The sequence below is a fragment of the Salvelinus alpinus genome, chromosome 13 (genome assembly GCF_045679555.1).
Source record: "Salvelinus alpinus chromosome 13, SLU_Salpinus.1, whole genome shotgun sequence".
Taxonomy (NCBI): domain Eukaryota; kingdom Metazoa; phylum Chordata; class Actinopteri; order Salmoniformes; family Salmonidae; genus Salvelinus; species Salvelinus alpinus.
In genome coordinates this window covers 1,660,297-1,683,242 of record NC_092098.1, presented here as the reverse complement: position 1 = coordinate 1,683,242, position 22,946 = coordinate 1,660,297, and the positions used below count along the sequence as shown (strand labels likewise).

The 22,946-nt window shown below is 42.7% G+C and overlaps 2 protein-coding genes across 3 annotated transcripts; one reads left to right on the top strand and one right to left on the bottom strand.

Annotated features, from left to right (window-relative positions):
- Positions 1-497: 497 nt before the first annotated feature.
- On the top strand, positions 498-2,098 carry LOC139536649 (odorant receptor 131-2-like). The gene is made up of 3 exons (XM_071337283.1): positions 498-700; positions 1,183-1,351; positions 1,495-2,098. Exons 1-3 carry the CDS (start codon positions 499-501, stop codon positions 2,096-2,098), a joined length of 975 nt encoding a protein of 324 aa, XP_071193384.1. The 5' UTR covers position 498.
- Positions 2,099-3,002: 904 nt separating this feature from the next.
- LOC139536799 (transmembrane gamma-carboxyglutamic acid protein 3-like) lies at positions 3,003-22,946 on the bottom strand. Of its 2 annotated transcripts, none has more exons than XM_071337430.1 (4): positions 22,619-22,946; positions 21,071-21,116; positions 17,861-18,021; positions 3,003-11,357 (listed from the first exon to the last, which is right to left on the bottom strand). In XM_071337430.1, exons 2-4 carry the CDS (start codon positions 21,078-21,080, stop codon positions 10,782-10,784), a joined length of 747 nt encoding a protein of 248 aa, XP_071193531.1. In that variant the 5' UTR covers positions 21,081-21,116; positions 22,619-22,946; the 3' UTR covers positions 3,003-10,781. The 2 variants fall into 2 exon arrangements, with proteins under 2 accessions (XP_071193531.1, XP_071193529.1); XM_071337428.1 differs by lacking the exon at positions 22,619-22,946 and adding an exon at positions 22,387-22,611.

Sequence of the window (22,946 nt, the reverse complement as noted above, 5' to 3'; positions counted from 1 at the left end):
ACCAACTGCAAATGCATCCAATAAGTTAGTAGATTCACAAGCTTGATTTAGTCACTGCGTGCTAGGAATATGGGACCAAATACTACATTTTGACGACTTTAATACACATATAAGTGAATTTGTCCCAATGTACAAAAATTACTGTAATTTCTGAAAGGTTCACCTGATATGTATATATATTTTTACCTTTATTTAACTAGGCAAGTCAGTTAAGAACAACTTCTTATTCACAATGACGGTCTAAACTAACCAAACCCGGACGAAGCTGGGCCAATTGTGCGCCGCCCTATGGGACAGCCTGGAATCAAACCAGGGTCTGTGGTGACGCCTCTAGCACTGAGATGCAGTGCCTTAGACCGCTGCGCCACCAAGTGCTAGAGTACAAAGCCAAAACAACAACAAAAAATGTGGCACTGTCCAAATACTTTTGGACCTCACTGTACATGTAATGTAAATATTTTTTGAAAGTATTTTTGTCTCTACAGATGCGCCTGAAACATGTCCAATACAACACCCCCATTCCAGCTCCTGTCCAACAACGTTTCGTTGACCAATCAGAGGTTGGCAGTGCCCATAAGGACGTTCATGGGCTTCCTGTCTGTGTCTCCATGTCTCCTCTTCCTCTATATCAACACTATCATGCTGTACAGTCTGAAGAGCAAGCCCGTGTTCAGAGAGACCTCACGCTACATCTTGTTCGGTAAACCTGGCTACCTGGAAGTTTTATACAAGAGTAACACATTTAGTTTGCAATTCTTTAAAAAAAAAGATATGTTCTTAAGGGTTTTCAGATGTATTGAACAGATATTGAGAGAGGATGACAGTGGGGAAAGATACAGGTTGCGTCAAGGGGCAGTAGGCCAGATCTGAACCTATGCCGCCTTTGTAGAAGTGTGCAGATGCTTCAGCAGATGCTTCAGCTAGTACCGCTAGCCCAATCAGGCCATACATTCCATTTGAAATCTTCCATGGCATGTGGCTTGTTACATGATAACCCGTTCCCAATACATTTGGTATTTAGGTCTTTAGAAGCTCTAAATGCACGCCAAACTAGCTCTTCGTGTATTTGTGAAAGCAAAGATGGGGTAGAATGCATTACAATTCAAGTTGTGTTCAAATACAATCTGTTATTGTGTAATTGTTGTATTTCCAACAAATGTTTAACGTGTTCATTTCCGGTAGGTAACCTCCTCTTCGCCGACACCATCCTACTGGTGACCAGCCAACTGCTGTACATATTGGCCGTCGCTGGGTTGTTTGTGATCCGATATATATGTGTTGTGATTGTGTTGGTGGCCATTTTCACCAGCGGTGTTTCCCCTCTCAACCTGTCTGTGATGTCGCTAGAGAGGTATGTTTGCTTATACCCTTTTCCCTATTTAGTCCCCCAGAAAAAAATTGGTTTCTAACCTCAAGGGTTAAATAAAGGTTAAATAGTGTACTACTTTTGACCAGGGCCTATATTTGGTACTCAATAAAAATGATCCTTTCCAGGTACGTGGCTATCTGTTATCCTTTGAGGCATGCCTCCATTGTCACCCCCGGGACTACGGGCGTGGTCATTGCTGTGGTGTGGATCCTGTGTTCCCTAAACACTATCATTAAGCTTGTCATGCTGCTGGTTCTAGAGTCCATGCCCCTGGACCAGTTAATGCAGGGATTCTGCTCTACCAGCGAGCTTTTCCAACTGAAGATTCACAACCAGGTAGACAACGTGTTCATCAGCATCGTCTTCATGGCCGTTGGTTTTATCATCATATACTCCTACATCGCTATCATGATGGTAGCCAAGTCTGCCTCCTCAGACAAGGATACGAACACCAAGGCTCGTAACACGGTTTTACTGCACCTGATCCAGCTTGGCCTGAGTCTCTCCTCCACCCTGGTTCCTACTATAGTGTCAGCCTTGAAATCCAGAGCAATGGACAAAGCCACACAGATTGAGTATATTGTGTTTATCATCCTGATTATCCTGCCCAGGTGTCTGAGTCCTCTGATCTACGGCCTGAGAGACAAGACGTTCAGACACATCCTCATGTACCATCTCACCTGTGGCCTCAGATGCACAGTGAAGCCCATTAAAATCTCCAGCTATTGATAACATTGATGTTTTTTCTTTTAACAGAAACATTTATTCAGTTTTTAATTAAAACTGTTTTTAAGAACTTGTAATAATGCTGAAAAAAAAATGAACTAAACTAAAACACATGTATGTGAATGATTTAAAGGGACAATTTGCAGTTGATACATACTTTTTTAAACTTACAAATAAATGAAGGATGTGCGCCCATTGATTCTTGAAGAATATTACTTATACTTCGGCCTCTGATGGGGTTCGAGGCATTTATACGTTTGTTTGACACTAATGTTCGTAAACAAAGTAAATGTAAACAAACTCTATAGCCTCAAAACACGGTTAAAACTATCATTTTGATATCATGGAATGTCAGTCCTTGCATCCGTAGCACTTTCTTTGAATTTGAGAGTAGTTACATTTCTGCAGCCTCATCCGTCAGATTTTTACCGAAACAGTGGCGCTTTGTCATTGTTTCAACTGCCCCTTTAACTTGAAACCACAGTATGTATGTTTTCCTGTAATACAATTAATGAAATAAACCCCTTGATTTTTAGGAATATTTAATAAAAGGGATTTGACCTTCTCATGCTTTATTACCTTGTAATGTTCATTCACTCTTTGATCCATCGCAGTGACCCACTCCTCTGTTTGCCCAGCAGATGGAGCCAAAGTGCAGTTACAGCCTTCCAGCACCGGCCCCTTGGTGACATACACTGCTTTAACCAGACTTTAACCAGACTGCCCAATGATAAGTACAGCTTTCAGTCAGCCTTAACCAGGCTACCTAGCCACACATCCTTCAATGTGCCATGTAGATGACACATCTTATCTCATTGCAAAGACATCTCCTAATCAAATAATCTGATCATCTGACTCATACAAAACCAATCACAGACACAACAGAGGCACAGAGAGAGAAAACGAGTATGGATAAATGCACTTTAATATATTCACAAAGTAATTCAGCATCAGTGCTTTACAAACAAGAGAAAGAGAGAAATTGGCACTTAGTACGGTATGGTGTGTGTGACTATCGAGTGATGAGGTTATCCATCCACTGTGATAAAGAGGATTTAGTGACAGAGGGAGTCCCTAATGGCACCCGATTCCACATTTAGTGCACTAGACCTACATTTGACCAGGTCCCATAGGGTGCCATTTGGGACACATTCGGAATACTTTTTCAAAAGTAGTGCATTTTAAAGGGAATACATTTACATGTTAGTCATTTAGCAGACGCTCTTATCCAGAGTGACTTACATTTTTATACTGGTCCCCCATGGGAAGTGCCATACTGAGCCACATGGCACCCATTTGGGACCTATTTGGGACAGACCCCCCACCCCACCCCACCCCACCATCCACAATCTGACATAGATACATTAGCCTACTTACCCAGTGGGCAACATTTGAAATTGAAAACTGGTTTTCTGGTTATAAAGATAACCTGATTACAACAAGGTAATGAAGACATCTGGGAAAGACGTCATATTTTGGTTGTTGGACGTCTTTTCTGGTCGCTAAAAATAGGTCTAAAAAAAAAACATACTTCTCTGACCTCACTTTGCAATTGCATGATATTTACACTGAGTGTACAAAACATTAGGAACACCTCCTCTTTCCATGACATAGACTGACCAGGTGAATCCAGGTGACAGCTATGATCCCTTATTGATGTCACTTGTTAAATCCACTTCAAATCAGTGTAAATGAAGGGGAGTAGACGGGTTAAAGAAGGATTTTTAAGCCTTGAGACTACTGGGACATGGATTGTGTATGTGTGTCATTCAGAGGGTGAATGGGCAAGACAAAAGATTGAAGTACCTTATAACGGGGTGTGGCAGTAGGTGCGAGGCGCACCGGTTTCAGTGTGTAAAGAACTGCTATGCTGCAGGGTTTTTCACGCTCAACAGTTCCCTGTGTGTGTAACCAACCAACTTGACGCAACATGTTGGAGTCAACATGGGCCAGCATCCCCGCGGAACGCTTTCGACACCTTGCAGAGTCCATGCCCCGACGGATTGAGGTTGTTCTGAGGGCGAAAGGGAGTGCAACTCAATATTAGGAAGGTGTTCCTAATGTTTTGTACACAGTGTATATTACATGTTTCACCCCAATTGAAACATGAAGAGACAGGTGAAGATACGTAATATTGTATACATTGTTATATTGTGTACATTGTTGTCAACTTAACTATACCAAAATATGACCGTAGCTGACTGAATTTATGTTTGTTGCACCCCCACCACCTTTATAATACATAGAAAATGACAGGCAGTAGTACAACCACATGGTTTGTGTTTGAAATTGGGTTAACGGCAACCTATTTCAACTCTGCTGTATTCCATTAGGACCACCAGCAATTCCACTGGGTCTGTCATAAGATGAGAGACACCCAGCGCCCCCTTCACATCACCCTCTCCTCCGACTCTCACACTGACCCACATGCAGGCCTGCGTCCCAAATGGCCCCCTATTCCCTACATAGTCCACGACTTATTGCCAGATCCCTATGGGTCCTGGTCCAAAGAAGTGCACCACATAGGGAATAGGGTGACATTTGACATCCAGAAAGCCCAGTATGTCCACAACCAGACAGAACCAAGAGGAAGCATAGACCAGAGTTGCTCTGGTCCAGGGTGTTACATGCAGCAAGCCTTGTCGAAGAAGGCCACGTGTAACTGGACCAAAGCATAGGGCCAGTGACCCAGAGATGGTACGTTGGTCAAAGACACGTGAGTATTAATAAAGCATTTGTCAGGCTGAACCCATTCAATGGACATCCAGGAACAAGAGAATGAGTATTTGGACATTTCTAACATTTCAGTGGTTTCTTCATGATAACTGGGGGAAATAAACTGTAACAGAGTGGGAGGCCAGGCTATGGCTTATGTTACTGTATCTGAACTAACTGAATGTTGATGAGGCCTGGATTGTCCAAGGTTCATTAGACTAGGAGACCTATCGAAGCGACTCTCACTTGTAACCCTCATGTATGCACAGTAGGGAGAGACAGCTGTTAAACACTGATACAGGGTCAGATGTTTTTCATCCCGCTCGTGGTAAAGGTTAGAAATGCAGCTGTTGACTGATGTATGTAACAGTTGAGAGCAGCAAGCAGTGTTTTTTTTTAAATATACATATTTGTAATGAACTCCCTGTAGCATTGGCCTGATCCCAGATCTGTTTGTGCTCTTGCCAACTCCACTGCTGTCGTTGTGAAGTCAATGTTAGGCATGACAATGAGTGACAGGAGTTGGCAAGATAGCACAAACAGACCAGCATTCAGGTTAATGTACCACCACTGTAAACCAATGTTCATCTCACTGTGCTCACAGTTCTTTCGCGAGGCATGATCATGAATAGAGCCAAGGGTTTTTCTAAACAGGTTCAACTTCTGGCCCCTATTTGTGAGCCTTCAAGGTTCGTCTTTTCTAAACGTTGAACAGCATCACAAGCGCAGTCACTTCTAAACTAGTGATGTAGGCTTCGTCCCAGATGGCACCCTATTCCCTATATAGTGCACTACTTTTGACCAGGGCACATAGGCCTCTGGTCAAAAGAAGTGCACTTCATCGGGAATAGAGTGCCATTTGGGATGTAGACATAGTGTTGAACTCAAGTCATTGACAAAAATGATCAGATATTCATGCAGCCATTAAAAACCATTAGAAAACATCAACCGTAGTGTGCCATATACAGTGGGGAGAACAAGTATTTGATACACTGCCGATTTTGCAGGTTTTCCTACTTACAAAGCATGTAGAGGTCTGTAATTTGTATCATAGGTACACTTCAACTGTGAGAGACAGAATCTAAAACAAAAATCCAGAAAATCACATTGTATGATTTGTAAGTAATTAATTTGCATTTTATTGCATGACATAAGTATTTGATACATCAGAAAAGCAGAACTTAATATTTGGTACAGAAACCTTTGTTTGCAATTACAGAGATCATACGTTTCCTGTAGTTCTTGACCAGGTTTGCACACACTGCAGCAGGGATTTTGGCCCACTCCTCCATACAGACCTTCTCCAGATCCTTCAGGTTTCGGGGCTGTCGCTGGGCAATACGGACTTTCAGCTCCCTCCAAAGATTTTCTATTGGGTTCAGGTCTGGAGACTGGCTAGGCCACTCCAGGACCTTGAGATGCTTCTTACGGAGCCACTCCTTAGTTGCCCTGGCTGTGTCTTTCAGGTCGTTGTCATGCTGGAAGACCCAGCCACGACCCATCTTCAATGCTCTTACTGAGGGAAGGAGGTTGTTGGCCAAGATCTCGTGATACATGGCCCCATCCATCCTCCCCTCAATACGGTGCAGTCATCCTGTCCCCTTTGCAGAAAAGCATCCACAAAAAATGATGTTTCCACCTCCATGCTTCACGGTTGGGATGGTGTTCTTGGGGTTGTACTCATCCTTCTTCTTCCTCCAAACATGGCGAGTGGAGTTTAGACCAAAAAGCTCTATTTTTGTCTCATCAGACCACATGACCTTCTCCCATTCCTCCTCTGGATCATCCAGATGGTCATTGGCAAACTTCAGACGGGCCTGGACATGCGCTGGCTTGAGCAGGGGGACCTTGCGTGCGCTGCAGGATTTTAATCCATGACGGCGTAGTGTGTTACTAATGGTTTTCTTTGAGACTGTGGTCCCAGCTCTCTTCAGGTCATTGACCAGGTACTGCCGTGTAGTTCTGGGCTGATCGCTCACCTTCCTCATGATCATTGATGCCCCACGAGGTGAGATCTTGCATGGAGCCCCAGGCCGAGGGTGATTGACCGTCATCTTGAACTTCTTCCATTTTCTAATAATTGCGCCAACAGTTGTTGCCTTCTCACCAAGCTGCTTGCCTATTGTCCTGTAGCCCATCCCAGCCTTGTGCAGGTCTACAATTTATCCCTGATGTCCTTACACAGCTCTCTGGTCTTGGCCATTGTGGAGAGGTTGGAGTCTGTTTGATTGAGTGTGTGGACAGGTGTCTTTTATACAGGTAACGAGTTCAAACAGGTGCAGTTAATACAGGTAATGAGTGGAGAACAGGAGGGCTTCTTAAAGAAAACCTAACAGGTCTGTGAGAGCCGGAATTCTTACTGGTTGGTAGGTGATCAAATACTTATGTCATGCAATAAAATGCAAATTAATTACTTAAAAATCATACAATGTAATTTTCTGGATTTTTGTTTTAGATTCCGTCTCTCACAGTTGAAGTGTACCTATGATAAAAATTACAGACCTCTACATGCTTTGTAAGTAGGAAAACCTGCAAAATCGGCAGTGTATCAAATACTTGTTCTCCCCACTGTATATATCTACAGTGCATTCGAAAAGTACTCAGACCCCTTGACTTTTTCCACATTTTGTTACGTTACAGCCTCATTCTAAAATGGATTAAATCGTTTTTTCCCCCTCATCAATCTACACACAATAATCCATAATGACAAAGCAAAAACAGGTTCAATTAAAATGTTTTAAAAATAAAAAACTGAAATATGACATTTACATAAGTATCCAGACCTTTTACTCAGTAATTTGTTGAAGCACCTTTGGCAGCAATTACAACCTCAATTCTTCTTGGGTATGATGCTACAAGCTGGGCACACCTGTATTTGGGGAGTTTCTCCCATTCTTCTCTGCAGATCCTCTCAAGCTCTGTCAGGTTGGATGGGGAGCGTCGCTGCACAGCTATTTTCAGGTCTTTCCAGAAATGTTCGATCAGGTTCAAGTCCGGGCTCTGACTTGGCCACTCAAGGACATTCAGAGACTTGTCCTGAAATCACTCTTGCGTTGTCTTGGCTGTGTGCTTAGGGTCGTTGACCTGTTGGAAGGTGAACCTTCGCCCCAGTCTGAGGTCCTGAGCGCTCTGGAGCAGGTTTTCATCAAGGATCTCCCTGTACTTTGCTCTGTTCATCTTTCCCTTGATCCTGACTAGTCTCCCAGTCCCTGCCGCTGAAAAACATCCCCACAGCATGTCATTATGGGGTATTGTGTGTAGATTGCTGAGGGGAATCCATTTTAGAATAAGGCTGTAACAGTAACAAAATGTGGAAAAAGTCAAGGGGTCTGAATACTTTCCGGACGCACACATGTACATGCATGAATATATAGATATAGTAAAGAACATGACCAATTGTTTTTTGTGGGGTATTTCATTCTTTAGCGAAGTGAATTTTTGAGGAGAGTTTGGGCACAAATACAGGTGCACACACGCGCACGCACACACTGTTCATTCCACTAATATAAATCAGCACAAACTGTAGAATAGATGTCCGTATAAAGAGCCTCGAGACCCCGGGGACACTAGGAACCAGTCAGCAGACAGAAACAGACAGCGCTCGCATCATCAGCAGCAGCCAGCATCCAGCTCCTCTACAAAGGGAAGGACCATTGCAGCAGCCCTGTGTCCATCCCTCCTTCCCTTCCCTGCAGTAGCCCTAGTGTTTTGTCATCCCTCCTTCCCTTTCCTCTTTCCCTTCCACTAGGATGGAAAACTGCAGACCAGACAGGGCCCAGGCCAGACGCTAACATTGCTAACCTTGAGGATAAGGCCCCAGACAGGCCAGAGGGCATCTCCCACTCCCTCTCTCTCTGCCCTTGGTCGTTCCTTTTCTCTCTCCCCTGTGTAAAAAACAGGAACTCCAGGTATTGCAGTACAAGTCAGAGTTATCTTGCGATCCCATTTGGTCAAGCCATTGGCAGTGATTAGTATATAACATAGAGACGGTTACTGCTGGCAACCTGAGCTGATTCTGAAACACGACTTCTGTTGCATGTCCTGGTTGGTGGATGGCTGGTTGAACAAGGTCTGAACACCAGCGAAACGAGCCACAAGTGAAAAAGCAGTCAAAAGGCAAACAACAAAACAAGAATAGACTAAAGAGAAGAAAAGCATTTGTACCATTCAGCTAGCATGTCATGATGGTGATGTACTGTACCCGACCATGGATTGCTCACTAGTCTAGAGATTTCTTACGCATCTATTCAAACGAGATTTTAAAAAGTAGCAATTGTAAACAGTTATAGCACAGCAGTACTGAAGCCAGCATTGTAAAATTCACTCTGCAGCTTTGAGAGGGATAGGCTGAGGGTTGACTGGAATGTTGTCAGAGCTACTGATTGTGCTTCCTGTGTGTGTGTGTGTGTGTGTGTGTGTGTGTGTGTGTGTGTGTGTGTGTGTGTGTGTGTGTGTGTGTGTGTGTGTGTGTGTGTGTGTGTGTGTGTGTGTGTGTGTGTGTGTGTGTGTGTGTGTGTGTACCTGTGTGTGTGTGTGTGTGTGTGTGTGCGTGCATACCTGTGTGTGTGTGTGTGTGTGTGTGTGTGTGTGTATGTGTGTGTGTGTGTGTGCGTGCGTGCGTGCGTGTGTGTGTGTGTGTGTGTGTGCGTGCATACCTATGTGTGTGTGTGTGTGTGTGTGTGTGTGTGTGTGTGTGTGTGTGTGTGTGTGTGTGTGTGTGTGTGTGTGTGCGTGTGTGCGTGTGTGCGTGTGTGCGTACCTGTGTGTCTTTGTTTGTGTGTGTAAGATTATCAGGTCATTCAATGATTTTCTAATTAGCCAAAACCTCAAATACCTGATTGACATTTTGAGATAGTATGCGTGTTCTTCCCACCATACACTTGGAGTGCATCCGTTTCCTCTTAATTCAAGGCCCTTCCATGACCAGAGGATGTATGTGGAGAAAGACGGCCTTGACGTTGGATTCAGGCAAAGAGGAGAAACACTGAGGATCCCAACGAATCCGCTGTGTCTGGCTGCATCCTCTTCATGATAAGATAGTCCTATAGTCCCATAGTCCACAAGCACCGGCTACTGTTTCTGTCTGTTAAACCATACTACTTTCAACAAATGAAAGAATATACTTTTTCCCTTTCATTTTGTGTGTTCAGACGGCAGTACACGTAATCAGCAGTGCACATTTGGCAAATCAACTCTCCTTCGTCACGAGTCACGGCACAACTCTGGTGAGGAAGAAGTACCACTGAGGGCTTGGAAGCTTCCTCACTTCCTTCATCCACACAGTAGTCTCTTCCTCTCAGGGGGATGCAGGGTGACTTGGCAAGGTTCCATTCCTCTCACACCCACGTCCCAAATGGCCCTGGTCAAAAGTAGTGAGTACACTATGTAGGGAATAGGGCACCATTTGGGATGGCTGGCACATTTAAAGGTGTGCCTCAGGGTGTCCGGGAACTGGTGTCTTTTCTTCAGTGTTTAGGGGGGGGGGCAGGCAGTGTCGACGCAGGGATTGCATTTCGCCAAGTGACTAGCTACAGCTGGTGTGATGAGAGAAAGGTGGAAAAGTATACGGTATAAATATACAGTTATTATGGATATAGCGCTTCACTGCAGAGTCATACGCACTAGTAAACAAGGACCACCACATTCAGAGTACAGTGAGAAACGCTGACGCATAACAACAACGCCAAATCAAAACAGACCGCCAGGCCCCAGGCATTGGCAAGATAGATAACTCAAGAAGGAAACACAGTGTAGCACAGATCATCGTCGTTCCAAACCTTGTACTGTAGTCAGTCAGCGATAGATACAGCAAGTGCTCCGAGATAGTAGATACCACAGTGCATTCTTTCCCACGGATAGCTAGCAGTTTGCCAGCCCCTCAGACCAGAGACAAGAACAATGGAGGGAGGGATGGATCTGACAATATGGCCCCTGGCCCAGCCTCCCTCCATCCCTCTCTCCCTCCCTCTGCTTACTTCTCCTTGACAATCTCCTCATATTTGGGCGGAGGGTCGCTGTACGGCGCCGACACCTCGTCGCTGCTGCTCTCCAGGTGTCCTGTCACCTCCTCGTAGGAAGGAGGAGGTGTGGCACCGGAGAGACGCGACGCTACTGACACAGACGGATCCTGGACGTACAGGGCGGAGCGAGTGTTCTGAGGGTGGGAATGGGGTTCTTGGGGAACGTTTGCGGCGCAAACCAGCGACCCTCCTCCACTTCCTCCTCCTACTACTCTCTCCACCCCACTCACCACCACTGTGGGCCTGGATAAGGGGGTCTCGGAGTGGGCCGGCGTGTCCCGGTGGACCAGGATGCGCGGCAGGCTGCGGGTGTTGCGGTTGTTCATGTAGCGGTTCTGGGTGTAGGCGGGCCTCCGCCGTGTGGCCTTCTGCAGCTGGCACCTCCAGATGAGGAAGAGGGCGATGAGGAGGAGGAGAGCCACGCCCAGCAGGGGAACCACCATGTAGAGGTGGCCCTCTGAACGGCCGTCCCTGGTCTGCTCGTGGCTGCTCACCGTGTACACACTGCGAGTCTTCCAGAACTCCATCTGGTGGAGAGTAGAGGCAGGTTGGCATTTATTAAGACCAAAAAGCGAATTTCTGTTTTCATGAATTTTTACGATATAGCCAATTTTGATTTTGCAGCTGGCCCATCTACACTGTAAAAAATAATAACAATTGTTTCACCTAAATATTATTAAGTAAGTGTTTTTTTTTGTTTACTCAACGTTTTGGTCAAAGTGTTACCTGAACTTAAAAAAAATGTGACAACATTTGCCAAAAAACTCTGTCAAATTAAAACGTGTTTGCTCAAAGTGTCTCATATGTTCATTCAACTTGAAATTATTTCTGGGACATCTTACCGAAAAAAAGGTTGTGGAACTAGTTAAACACAGTGATTTTCACATACAACTTCTTCAAACTTACATGTACTGTACATAGTTCACATACAGTACATGATTACATTGCACATGATCGTTTATACAGTAATTCATGTCCAGCATGTCTATACCTGGGATTTGAACTGACAACCTACTGGTTCACAGCATTCCAATCTTCCTGCTACACCTGTGCTACACCTGCTACATCTGTGTCAATAACTGATTTCACCTGTATGGCTACACGTTGCACGTAAAAGTATACCTTAGCTCTGAGATGTACTTTAAAGTGCAAAATACAACCTTAAAGTCCTATTGGGATGGGATAAGTTTTACTGGGGGAGCTCAGGTAATGAAATTATGTGCACGAGCCCAAATCACCACATCCATCATTTTAGTCCCGTCCGAATCTGCCATGTCAGTCGTTTTTACTTGGCAGGAAGGTTATTATCCCAGCCCTAAAATCCTACTGTTTTTTGGCAAACTCCCAGGTTCCTCTGATAATACTTAGCCCGTGCAAATCGTCATCCCTGTGTTTTGAGGGATATTACAGAGTTTAACAGGTGCTGCACCCAGTTTGGGTAAAAACATGGGAACAAATTGGCGCTTAAAACAAAGTGCTATGCACATAGCCTACACATGAATGATAAGCTTTGTCACATATCAACTTTCCTGGTGCCAAACTTCTCTTTTAAAAGATGAAGTGGACGATATTGTGCCAATGAATTGATCAATTGCAAAATACGTCAAGAATTTAAATGTCTGCATAGGTTACAGTTCATGGTTCTTATTGATATGCATTATGTCTTTCTCCAAACTGAAAGCCATTAGGCCAATACTAGGCAATCCATAAACATTTGAAATATCTTCACTCCGTCATATCGGTCAATTTTGAAAAAGGAAAAACATTTTTTACAGGGGCAGTTTGGTCAAATCATCCACTGGAAAAACAGACATGCTGGGGTAATAATTACATTACCGATATTCTATAGTAATACTAGTCCTGTCTGAATCCTCCACTGGAAAAACAGTAATATTGGGGTAATAATTACATAACCAATGATCTATAGTAATACCAGTCCTGTCTGAATCATCCACTGGAAAAACAGACATGCTGGGGTAATAATTACATATCCGATGTTCTATAGTAATACTAGTCCTGTCTGAATCACCCACTGGAAAAACAGACGTGCTGGAGTAATAATTGGATAACCGATGTTCTATAGTAATACTAGTACTGTCTGAATCATCCACTGGAAAAACAGTAATGCTGGGGTAATAATTACATTACCGATATTCTATAGTAATACTAGTCCTGTCTGAATCCTCCACTGGAAAAACAGTAATGCTGGGGTAATAATTACATTACCGATATTCTATAGTAATACTAGTCCTGTCTGAATCCTCCACTGGAAAAACAGTAATGCTGGGGTAATAATTACATAACCAATGATCTATAGTAATACCAGTCCTGTCTGAATCATCCACTGGAAAAACAGACATGCTGGGGTAATAATTACATAACCGATGTTCTATAGTAATACTAGTCCTGTCTGAATCACCCACTGGAAAAACAGACGTGCTGGAGTAATAATTGGATAACCGATGTTCTATAGTAATACTAGTACTGTCTGAATCATCCACTGGAAAAAAAGACATGCTGGGGTAATAATTACATAACAGATGTTCTATAGTAATACTAGTCCTGTCTGAATCACCCACTGGAAAAACAGACGTGCTGGGGTAAAAATTGTATAACCGATGTTCTATAGTAATACTAATCCTGTCTGAAACATCCACTGGAAAAAAAGACATGCTGGGGTAATAATTGCATAACAGATATCCTATAGTAATATTAGTCCTGTCTGAATCATCCCTTGGAAAAACAGTAATGCGCCGGTAATAATTACATAACCGATGTTCTGTAGTTATACTAGTCCTGTCTGAATCATCCACTGGGAAAACAGAGATGCTGTGGTAATGATTACATAACCAATGTTCTATAGTAATACCAGTCCTGTACGAATCATCCACTGGAAAAACAGACATGCTGGGGTAATAATTACATAGCCGATGTTCTATAGTTATACTAGTCCTGTCTGAATAATCCACTGGAAAAACAGACATGCTGAAGTAATAATTACATAACCAATGTTCTGTAGTAATACTAGTCCTGTACGAATCATCCACAGGAAAAACAGACATGCTGGGGTAATAATTACATAACCGATGTTCTATAGTAATACTAGTCCTGTCTGAATCATCCCTTGGAAAAACAGTAATGCGCCGGTAATAATTACATAACAGGTGTCCTATAGTAATACTAGTCCTGTCTGAATCATCCACCGGAAAAACAGACATAATGGGGTAATAATTACATAACCAATGTTCTATAGTTATACTAGTCCTGTCTGAATCAACCACTGGAAAAACAGACATGCTAGGTTAATAATTACATAACAGATGTTATATAGTAATACTAGTCCTGTCTGAACCATCCACTGGAAAAACAGAAATGCTGGGGTAATAATTACATAACAGATGTCCTATAGTAATACTAGTCCTGTCTGAATCCTCCACTGGAAAAACAGTAATGCTGGGGTAATAATTACATAACCAATGATCTATAGTAATACCAGTCCTGTCTGAATCATCCACTGGAAAAACAGACATGCTGGGGTAATAATTACATAACCGATGTTCTATAGTAATACTAGTCCTGTACGAATCATCCACTGTAAAAACAGACATGCTGGAGTAATAATTGGATAACCGATGTTCTATAGTAATACTAGTCCTGTCTGAATCATCCACTGGAAAAACAGTAATGCTGGGGTAATAATTACATAACAGATGTCCTATAGTAATACTAGTCCTGTCTGAATCCTCCACTGGAAAAACAGTAATGCTGGGGTAATAATTACATAACCAATGATCTATAGTAATACCAGTCCTGTCTGAATCATCCACTGGAAAAACAGACATGCTGGGGTAATAATTACATAACCGATGTTCTATAGTAATACTAGTCCTGTACGAATCATCCACTGTAAAAACAGACATGCTGGAGTAATAATTGGATAACCGATGTTCTATAGTAATACTAGTACTGTATGAATCATCCACTGGAGAAAAAGACATGCTGGGGTAATAATTACATAACAGATGTTCTATAGTAATACTAGTCCTGTCTGAATCCTCCACTGGAAAAACAGACGTGCTGGAGTAATAATTGGATAACCGATGTTCTATAGTAATACTAGTACTGTCTGAATCATCCACTGGAAAAAAAGACATGCTGGGGTAATAATTACATAACAGATGTTCTATAGTAATACTAGTCCTGTCTGAATCACCCACTGGAAAAACAGACGTGCTGGAGTAATAATTGGATAACCGATGTTCTATAGTAATACTAGTACTGTCTGAATCATCCACTGGAAAAAAAGACATGCTGGGGTAATAATTACATAACAGATGTTCTATAGTAATACTAGTCCTGTCTTAATCACCCACTGGAAAAACAGACGTGCTGGGGTAAAAATTGGATAACCGATGTTCTATAGTAATACTAGTCCTGTCTGAAACATCCACTGGAAAAAAAGACATGCTGGGGTAATAATTACACAACAGATGTCCTATAGTAATACTAGTCCTGTCTGAATCATCCACTGGAAAAACAGACGTGCTGGAGTAATAATTACATAACCGATGTTCTATAGTAATACTAGTCCTGTCTGAATCATCAACTGGAAAAACGGACATGCTTGGGTAATAATTACATAACCAATGTTCTATAGTTATATTAATCCTGTCTGAATCATCCACTGGAAAAACAGACGTGCTGGGGTAATAATTACATAACCGATGTTCTATAGTAATACTAGTCCTGTCTGAATCATCAACTGGAAAAACGGACATGCTTGGGTAATAATTACATAACCAATGTTCTATAGTTATATTAATCCTGTCTGAATCATCCACTGGAAAAACAGACGTGCTGGGGTAATAATTACATAACCGATGTTCTATAGTAATACTAGTCCTGTGCGAAGAGGTATATAGAGGTGAAACCAGTTATTGACACAGACATGGTGGCGTAGCTGGAAGAATGGAATGCTGTGAACCAATAGGTTGTTAGTTAAATAGTTAACCAATAACTACCCGGAAATCTACATTGACCCTTTTTGCACTAGTCTCTTTTGACTCATCACATACGCTGCTGGTACTGTATTGGAGTCAAGTTTGGGACAACAATAATTATTTGATCCGTTAACAGTTGGACCAAAAAGTTGAATAAACTAAAGAAAGGCATTGGAAACAGTTAAGTAATAATAATAATTTTATCAGTTAACAGTTGGACCAAAAAGTTGAGCAAACTAAAGAATGGCTGTGGAAACAGTTAAGTAATAATACAGTTGAAGTCGGAAGTTACATACACTTAGGTTGGAGACATTAAAACTTGTTTTTCAACCACTCCACGCATTTCTTGTTAACAAACTATAGTTTTGGAAATTCGGTTAGGACATCTACTTTGTGCATGACACAAGTCATTTTTCCAACAATTGTTTACAGACAGATTATTTCACTTATAATTCACTGTATCACAATTCCAGTGGGTCAGAAGTTTACATACACTAAGTTGCCTGTACCTTTAAACAGCTTGGAAAATTCCAGAAAATGATGTCATGGGCTAATTGACATAAGCTTCTGAAGCTTCTGATGGGCTAATTGACATAATTTGAGTCAATTGGAGGTGTACCTGTGGATGCATTTCAAGGCCTACCTTCAAACTCAGTGCCACTTTGCTTGACATCATGGGAAAATCAAAAGAAATCAGCCAAGACCTCAGATAAAAAATTGTAGACCTCCACAAGTCTGGTTCATCCTTGGGAGCAATCTCCAAACGCCTGAAGGTACTATGTTAATCTGTACAAACAATATTACACAAGTATAAACACCATGTGACCACGCAGCCGTCATACCGCTCAGGAAGAAGACACGTTCTGTCTCCTAGAGATGAACGCACTTTGGTGTGAAAAGTGCAAATCAATCCCAGAACAACAGCAAAGGACCTTGTGGAGGTCCTGGAGGAAACAGGTACAAAAGTATCTATATCCACAGTAAAACAAGTCCCATATCAACATAACCTGAAAGGCCGCTCAGCAAGGAAGAAGCCACTGCTCCAAAACTGCCATAAAAAAGCCAGACTACGGTTTGCAACTGCACATGGGGACAAAGATCGTAATTTTTTGAGAAATGTCCTCTGGTCTGATGAAACAAAAACAGCACTGTTTGGCCATAATGACCATCGTTATGTTTGGAGGAAAAATGGGGAGGCTTGAAAGCCGAAGAACACCATCCCAACCGTAAAGCATGGGGGTGGCAGCATCATGCTGTGGGGGTGCTTTGCTGCAGGAGGAACTGGTGCACTTCACAAAATAGATGGCATCATGAGGTAGGAAAATGATGTGGATATATTGAAGCAACATCTCAAGACATCAGTCAGGAAGTTAAAGCCTGGTCGCAAATGGGTCTTCTAAATGGACAATGACCCCAAGCATACTTCCAAAGTTGTGGAATGGCTTAAGGACATGAAAGTCAAGGTATTGGAGAGGCCATCACAAAGCCCTGACCTCAATCCCATAGAAAATTTGTGGGCAGAACTGAAAAAGCGTGTGCGAGCAAGGAGGCCTACAAAGCTGACTCAGTTACACCAGCTCTGGCAGGAGGAATGGGCCAAAATTCACCCAACTTATTTTTACTAGGATAAATTTCAGGAATTGTGAAAAACTAAGTTTAAATGTATTTGGCTAAGGTGTATGTAAACTTCCGACTTCAACTGTAATTATTTGCTCAGATTCATGACAATAACCGTCAACCTGCGAGGAGAGGGGAGGAGAAGAGGAGAGGGGGGAAGAGAGGAGAGGATAGGATAGGGGAGGCAAGGAGAAGAGGAGAGGGTGTAGAAGAGGAGTAGAGAGGACAGAAGAGAGGACAGAAGAGGAGAGAAGTGAGGAGAGAGGGGGAAGAGGAGGAGAGGAGAGACGTTTGTTATAACATACATGTATGGGCACATACATGTATAACCAAAACTCAATAACCAGAACTCAATTATTCAGCCCAGTCATCAATAAATCTGTGTATCTAAAGAGGAGTGTGATATCATTTACTGTTCTCTCTTTGTTCTCGAACACTTCATTGGCCTCCTCGAAGCTGCAGCTCTCCTCCACACACTCCCGTTCGATGTTACCCTGTCTGAACTCCTCCAGGAAACTGTTGGCTCGGGGGAAGCGCTTGAGGAGAGAGTGAGCATCCTTCCCATCTAGGAACGCTACAGAGAGAAAGATTGGAGCGTAAGCGTGTGTGTGTTTGTGAGCATCCTTCCCATCTAGGAATGCAACTGACTCACAGCGAGGAGAACATGAAATAGCATGACACAAACACACACACAAACACATACACACTCACTCTGCGTGGAGGAGAGCTGCAGCTTCGAGAAGGTGACCTGTGGCTGGTTGACCTTGGTTATCTATTCTAATGTATTCACACATTCTGTTGAATACACCCACCCACTCACACATTCTGTTGAATACACCCACCCACACACACACACACACACACCCACACCCACACACACACACACACACACACACACACACACACACACACACACACACACACACACACACAGTGTTCCCTTTCCAATGGGCTGTGTCCCAAAGGCTGTGTCCCAAATGGCAACCCATTCCCTATGGGGCTTTGGTCAAAAGTAGAGCGCTATACAGGGACTAGGGTGCCATTTGGGAGGCACACAGAGAGAACAACTGATACAACGCATTCGGAAAGTATTCAGACCCCTTCAATTTTCCACATTTTGTTAAATTACATACTTAATCTAAAATGGATTAAATTAAAAAAAATGCTCATCAATCTACACACAATACCCTATAATGACAAAGTGAAAAATGTATTTTTTTTACATTTTTACAAATGAAATTTTTCCTTATTTACATTAGTATTCAGACCCTTTGCTATGAGACTCAAAATTTAGCTCAGGTGCATCCTGTTTCCATTGATCATCCTTGAGATGTTTCTACAACTTGATTGGAGTCCACCTGTGGTAAATTCAATTGATTGGACATGATTTAGAAAGACACACACCTGTCTATATAAGGTCCCACAGCTGACAGTGCATATCAGAGCAAAGACCAAGCCATGAGGTCGAAGGAATTGTCCGTAGAGCTCCGAGACAGGATTGTGTCGAGGCACAGATCTGGGGAAGGGTACCAAAAAATGTCTGCAGTATTGAAGGTGCCCAAGAACACAGTGGCCTCTATCATTCTTTAATGGAAGAAGTTTGGAACCACCAAAACTCTTCCTAGAGCTGGCCGCCCAGCCAAACTGAGTAATTGGGGGAGAAGGGCCTTGGTCAGTGAGGTGACCAAGAACCTGATGGAAACTCTGACAGAGCTCCAGAGTTCCCCTGTGGAGATGGGAGAACCTTCCAGAAGGACAACCATCTCTGCAGCACTCCATCAATCAGGCCTTTATGGTAGAGTGGCCAGATGGAAGCCCTAAAAGGCACACGACAGCCTGCTTGGTTTGCCAAAATGCACCTAAAGACTCTCAGACCATGAAAAACAAGATTCTCTGATCTGATGAAACCAAGATTAAACTCTTTGACCTGAATGCCAGTGTCACGTCTGGAGGAAACCTGGCACCATCCCTATAGTGAAGTACGGTGGTGGCAGCATCATGCTGTGGGGATGTTTTTCAGCGTCAGGGACTGGGAGACTAGTCAGGATCAAGGGAAAGATGAACAGAGCAAAGTACAAAGAGATCCTTGATGAAAACCTGCTCCAGGGCGCTCAGGACCTCAGACTGGGGCGAAGGTTCACCTTCCAACAGGTCAACAACCCTAAGCACACAGCCAAGACAGCGCAGGAGTGATTTCAGGACAAGTCTCTGGATGTCCTTGACTTGAACCCGGTCGAACATCTCTGGAAAGACCTGAAAATAGCTGTGCAGCGACGCTCCCCATCCAACCTGACAGAGCTTGAGAGGATCTGCAGAGAAGAATGGGAGACACTCCCCAAATGCAGGTGTGCCAAGCTTGTAGCTCATACGCAAGAAGACTTGAGACTGTAATCGCTGCTAAAGGTGCTTCAATAAAGTACTGAGTAAAGGGACTGAATACTTACACTACCGTTCAAAAGTTTGGGGTCACTTAGAAATGTCCTTGTTTTTGAAAGAAAAGCACATTTTTTGTCCATTAAAATAACATAAAATTGATCAGAAATACAGTGTAGACATTGTTAATGTTGTAAATGACTATTGTTGCTGGAAACGGTTGATTTTTTAATGGAATATCTACATAGGTGTACAGAGGCCCATTATCAGCAACCCTCACTCCTTTGTTCCAATGGCACGTTGTGTTAGCTAAACCAAGTTTATCATTTTAAAAGGCTAATTGATCATTAGAAAACTCTTTTGTAATTATGTTAGCACAGCTGAAAACTGTTGTTCTGATTAAAGAAGCAATAAAACTGGCTTCTTTAGACTAGTTGAGTATCTGGAGCATCAGCACTTATGGGTTCGATTACAGGCTCAAAACGTCCAGAAACAAAGCACTTTCTTCTGAAACTCGTCAGTCTATTCTTTTTCTGAGAGATTAAGGCTGTTCCATGCGAGAAATTGCCAAGAAACTGAAGATCTGGTACAACGCTGTGTACTACTTCCTTCACAGAACAGCGCAAACTGGCTCTAACCAGAATAGAAAGGGGAGTGGGAGGCCCCGGTGCACAACTGAGCAAGAGGACAAGTACATTAGAGTGTCTTTGTTTGTGAAACAGACGCCTCAACTGGCAGCTTCATTAAATAGTACCCGCAAAACACCAGTCTCAACGTCAACAGTGAAGAGGCGACTCCGGGCTGCTGGCCTTCAAGGCAGAGTTCCTCTGTCCAGTGTCTGTGTTCTTTTCCCCATCTTAATCTTTTCTTTTTATTGTCCAGTCTGAGATATGGCTTTTTCTTTGCAACTCTGCCTAGAAGGCCAGCATCCCGGAGTCGTCTCTTCACTGTTGACGTGTTTTTGCTTCATCATTATGGGGTATTGTGTGTAGATTGATGAGGAAAAAAACCCAAACGTAATCCATTTTAGAACAAGGCTGTAACGTAACAAAATGTGGAAAAAAGTCAAGGGGTCTGAATACTTTCTGACTGCACTGTACATATACAAACCACGTATACAATAATGCAATACTGTTTTCGTATAGTTATAGTACAGTTCTAACACTTATGATACAGGTTATAATACAGTTGTTACAATGAACAGATTAGCCATAGGAGATCCAGAGGAGCAGGCCATGCTATGTTCTTACCTTCCGCCATCCTACCACCCTGCTACTCAGACCAAGACTTTCTAACCTGTGGGAGGAGAGAAGAGGAAAGAGGAGCACAGTGTACCCTGATAAAATACAATGAGAAATTCAGCCTTTTTCCTAATGTTTATGATAAAATAACAACAGGCTACTACTATGATCTTGATATTAAATGCCTTACAAAATCATAAAGTATTGTGTTGAGAAATAATAACGTTGCAAATTGCCTCATGATAAAAATGTTTATGATAAAATAACAACAGGCTACTACTATGATCTTGATATTAAATGCCTTACAAAATCATAAAGTATTGTGTTGAGAAATAATAACGTTGCAAATTGCCTCATGATAAAAATGTTTGCGATTGTGAACAGTTGCTTTTTAGGAATGTCATCCCCCTCCACCTCCACCTCTTCAATCAATGATGGGTCCAGCAGTATTTCTACGCTGGGCGTGATGTCATACAGTAGCCCACCCATAAAATGGTTCTGACGTGTATTTCTGGCAAAGACACCGAGTTTCAATAATGCATGGTGGAGGAACATGCTCTCTATAATAGGGATGTATATGCTTGTATAAATGGATCACCATGTTGTAGCCTAGGAGTCGCGTGAGAGGCAACGTAACCCCCAACCCCCATTCTGGATGCTGCCAAAATTAAATAATTTCGAGAAGGCGCGTGTGGAGATGGAATATTAAATTGTAATCTGTTGTAGAAAACGGAGATATATGAGCGCAAGCAGCACACACGGTAGATCGCACGAACCATCTGCCATACAGATAAACGAGCCCTGTACAACAACTCTCTCCAGCCTCCTGTAGACCAACAGCACAGATGCTTGCAAGGCAAGCCCTTACAAGCATACCCCGGCCTCAGTTTGCACATCCACAATCTCAAATAGTAGGCTACCATGTAAAATGAGGGGAGGATATATTTTGATATTTTGACATTTGTAATATTCAACAAGAATGTAAATAATCTAAAGAATGACATTTGAAGAAAAAACATGACTTGAAAAATGTGTGATTGTCGTGACCTCAGCCAAAGATCCCTCTGCTCTTGCTGCCATAATATAAAATGAAATATTCATAAAGACCCTTGTTGATTTACAGTCATTTTTTCTGGAAAGGCAGACCATTGCTGACTGTCTGGCTGTCCCTTTACTCTCATTCTCTCTCTCTCTCTACCATTATACGACACATCTCTGATCATAAAATGTGTTTTTTTCTAGCCTACTCAAATTAAACACTGTCCCTCATAAGTGTTCGTCTATAACATAACTAGTTTAGAAATTAACCGAAGAAGAAACCCTACCTTCCACTCTCCAGCTACAGCAAAGGGCTTTTCAATATGCATCCGTGTCATTGCTATACGGGATCCGTGGGATGTACAACTCTGACGTCACCCCATTGAATTTGAAATCTGATGAGGTTCACCCTAACTGGTAAGGATTACGGTTAATTTTAGGGTTAGGGTAAATGTTGGGGTTAAAATTATGGGTAGCGTATAGGGTGTGGACGTCCCAATGATTCGGAATAGCACTTACCTTTCTAATAAGTGAGTACCCCAACACACGAGACAGTACCACACTGTGACCGAAATATCGCTCATGCAATGGTAGAAGAGGAATCCCCGGCCTTGTCCAATGAAATGACTCCTAGGAATTGGGAAACCACCCTCTATGAATACGGAGACATTCGGGTGATGGAGTTGTTGACTAAACGCGCCCCCAGCTTCATCTAATTCGTCTTGTGGGGGGCTGGTAGAATATTATGTGTGTGTTTAACCAATCAATGTTTTGCTGTTTATCCGTCCTTCCACTCTTGTTCAGGGTATTTATGAACGCCTTCTGGAAAGCACCGCCGCCTGCTCTA

Excerpts from the sequence above, each read along its gene's own strand:
- LOC139536649 (XM_071337283.1), top strand. The coding sequence starts at position 499 with ATGTCCAATACAACACCCCCATTCCAGCTCCTGTCCAACAACGTTTCG. Across the intron at positions 701-1,182 it reads CTCACGCTACATCTTGTTCG|GTAACCTCCTCTTCGCCGAC; the intron begins GTAAACCTGGCT and ends CATTTCCGGTAG. Across the intron at positions 1,352-1,494 it reads TCTGTGATGTCGCTAGAGAG|GTACGTGGCTATCTGTTATC; the intron begins GTATGTTTGCTT and ends GATCCTTTCCAG.
- LOC139536799 (XM_071337430.1), bottom strand. Across the intron at positions 11,358-17,860 it reads TCGAGAACAAAGAGAGAACA|ATGGAGTTCTGGAAGACTCG; the intron begins GTAAATGATATC and ends ACTCTCCACCAG.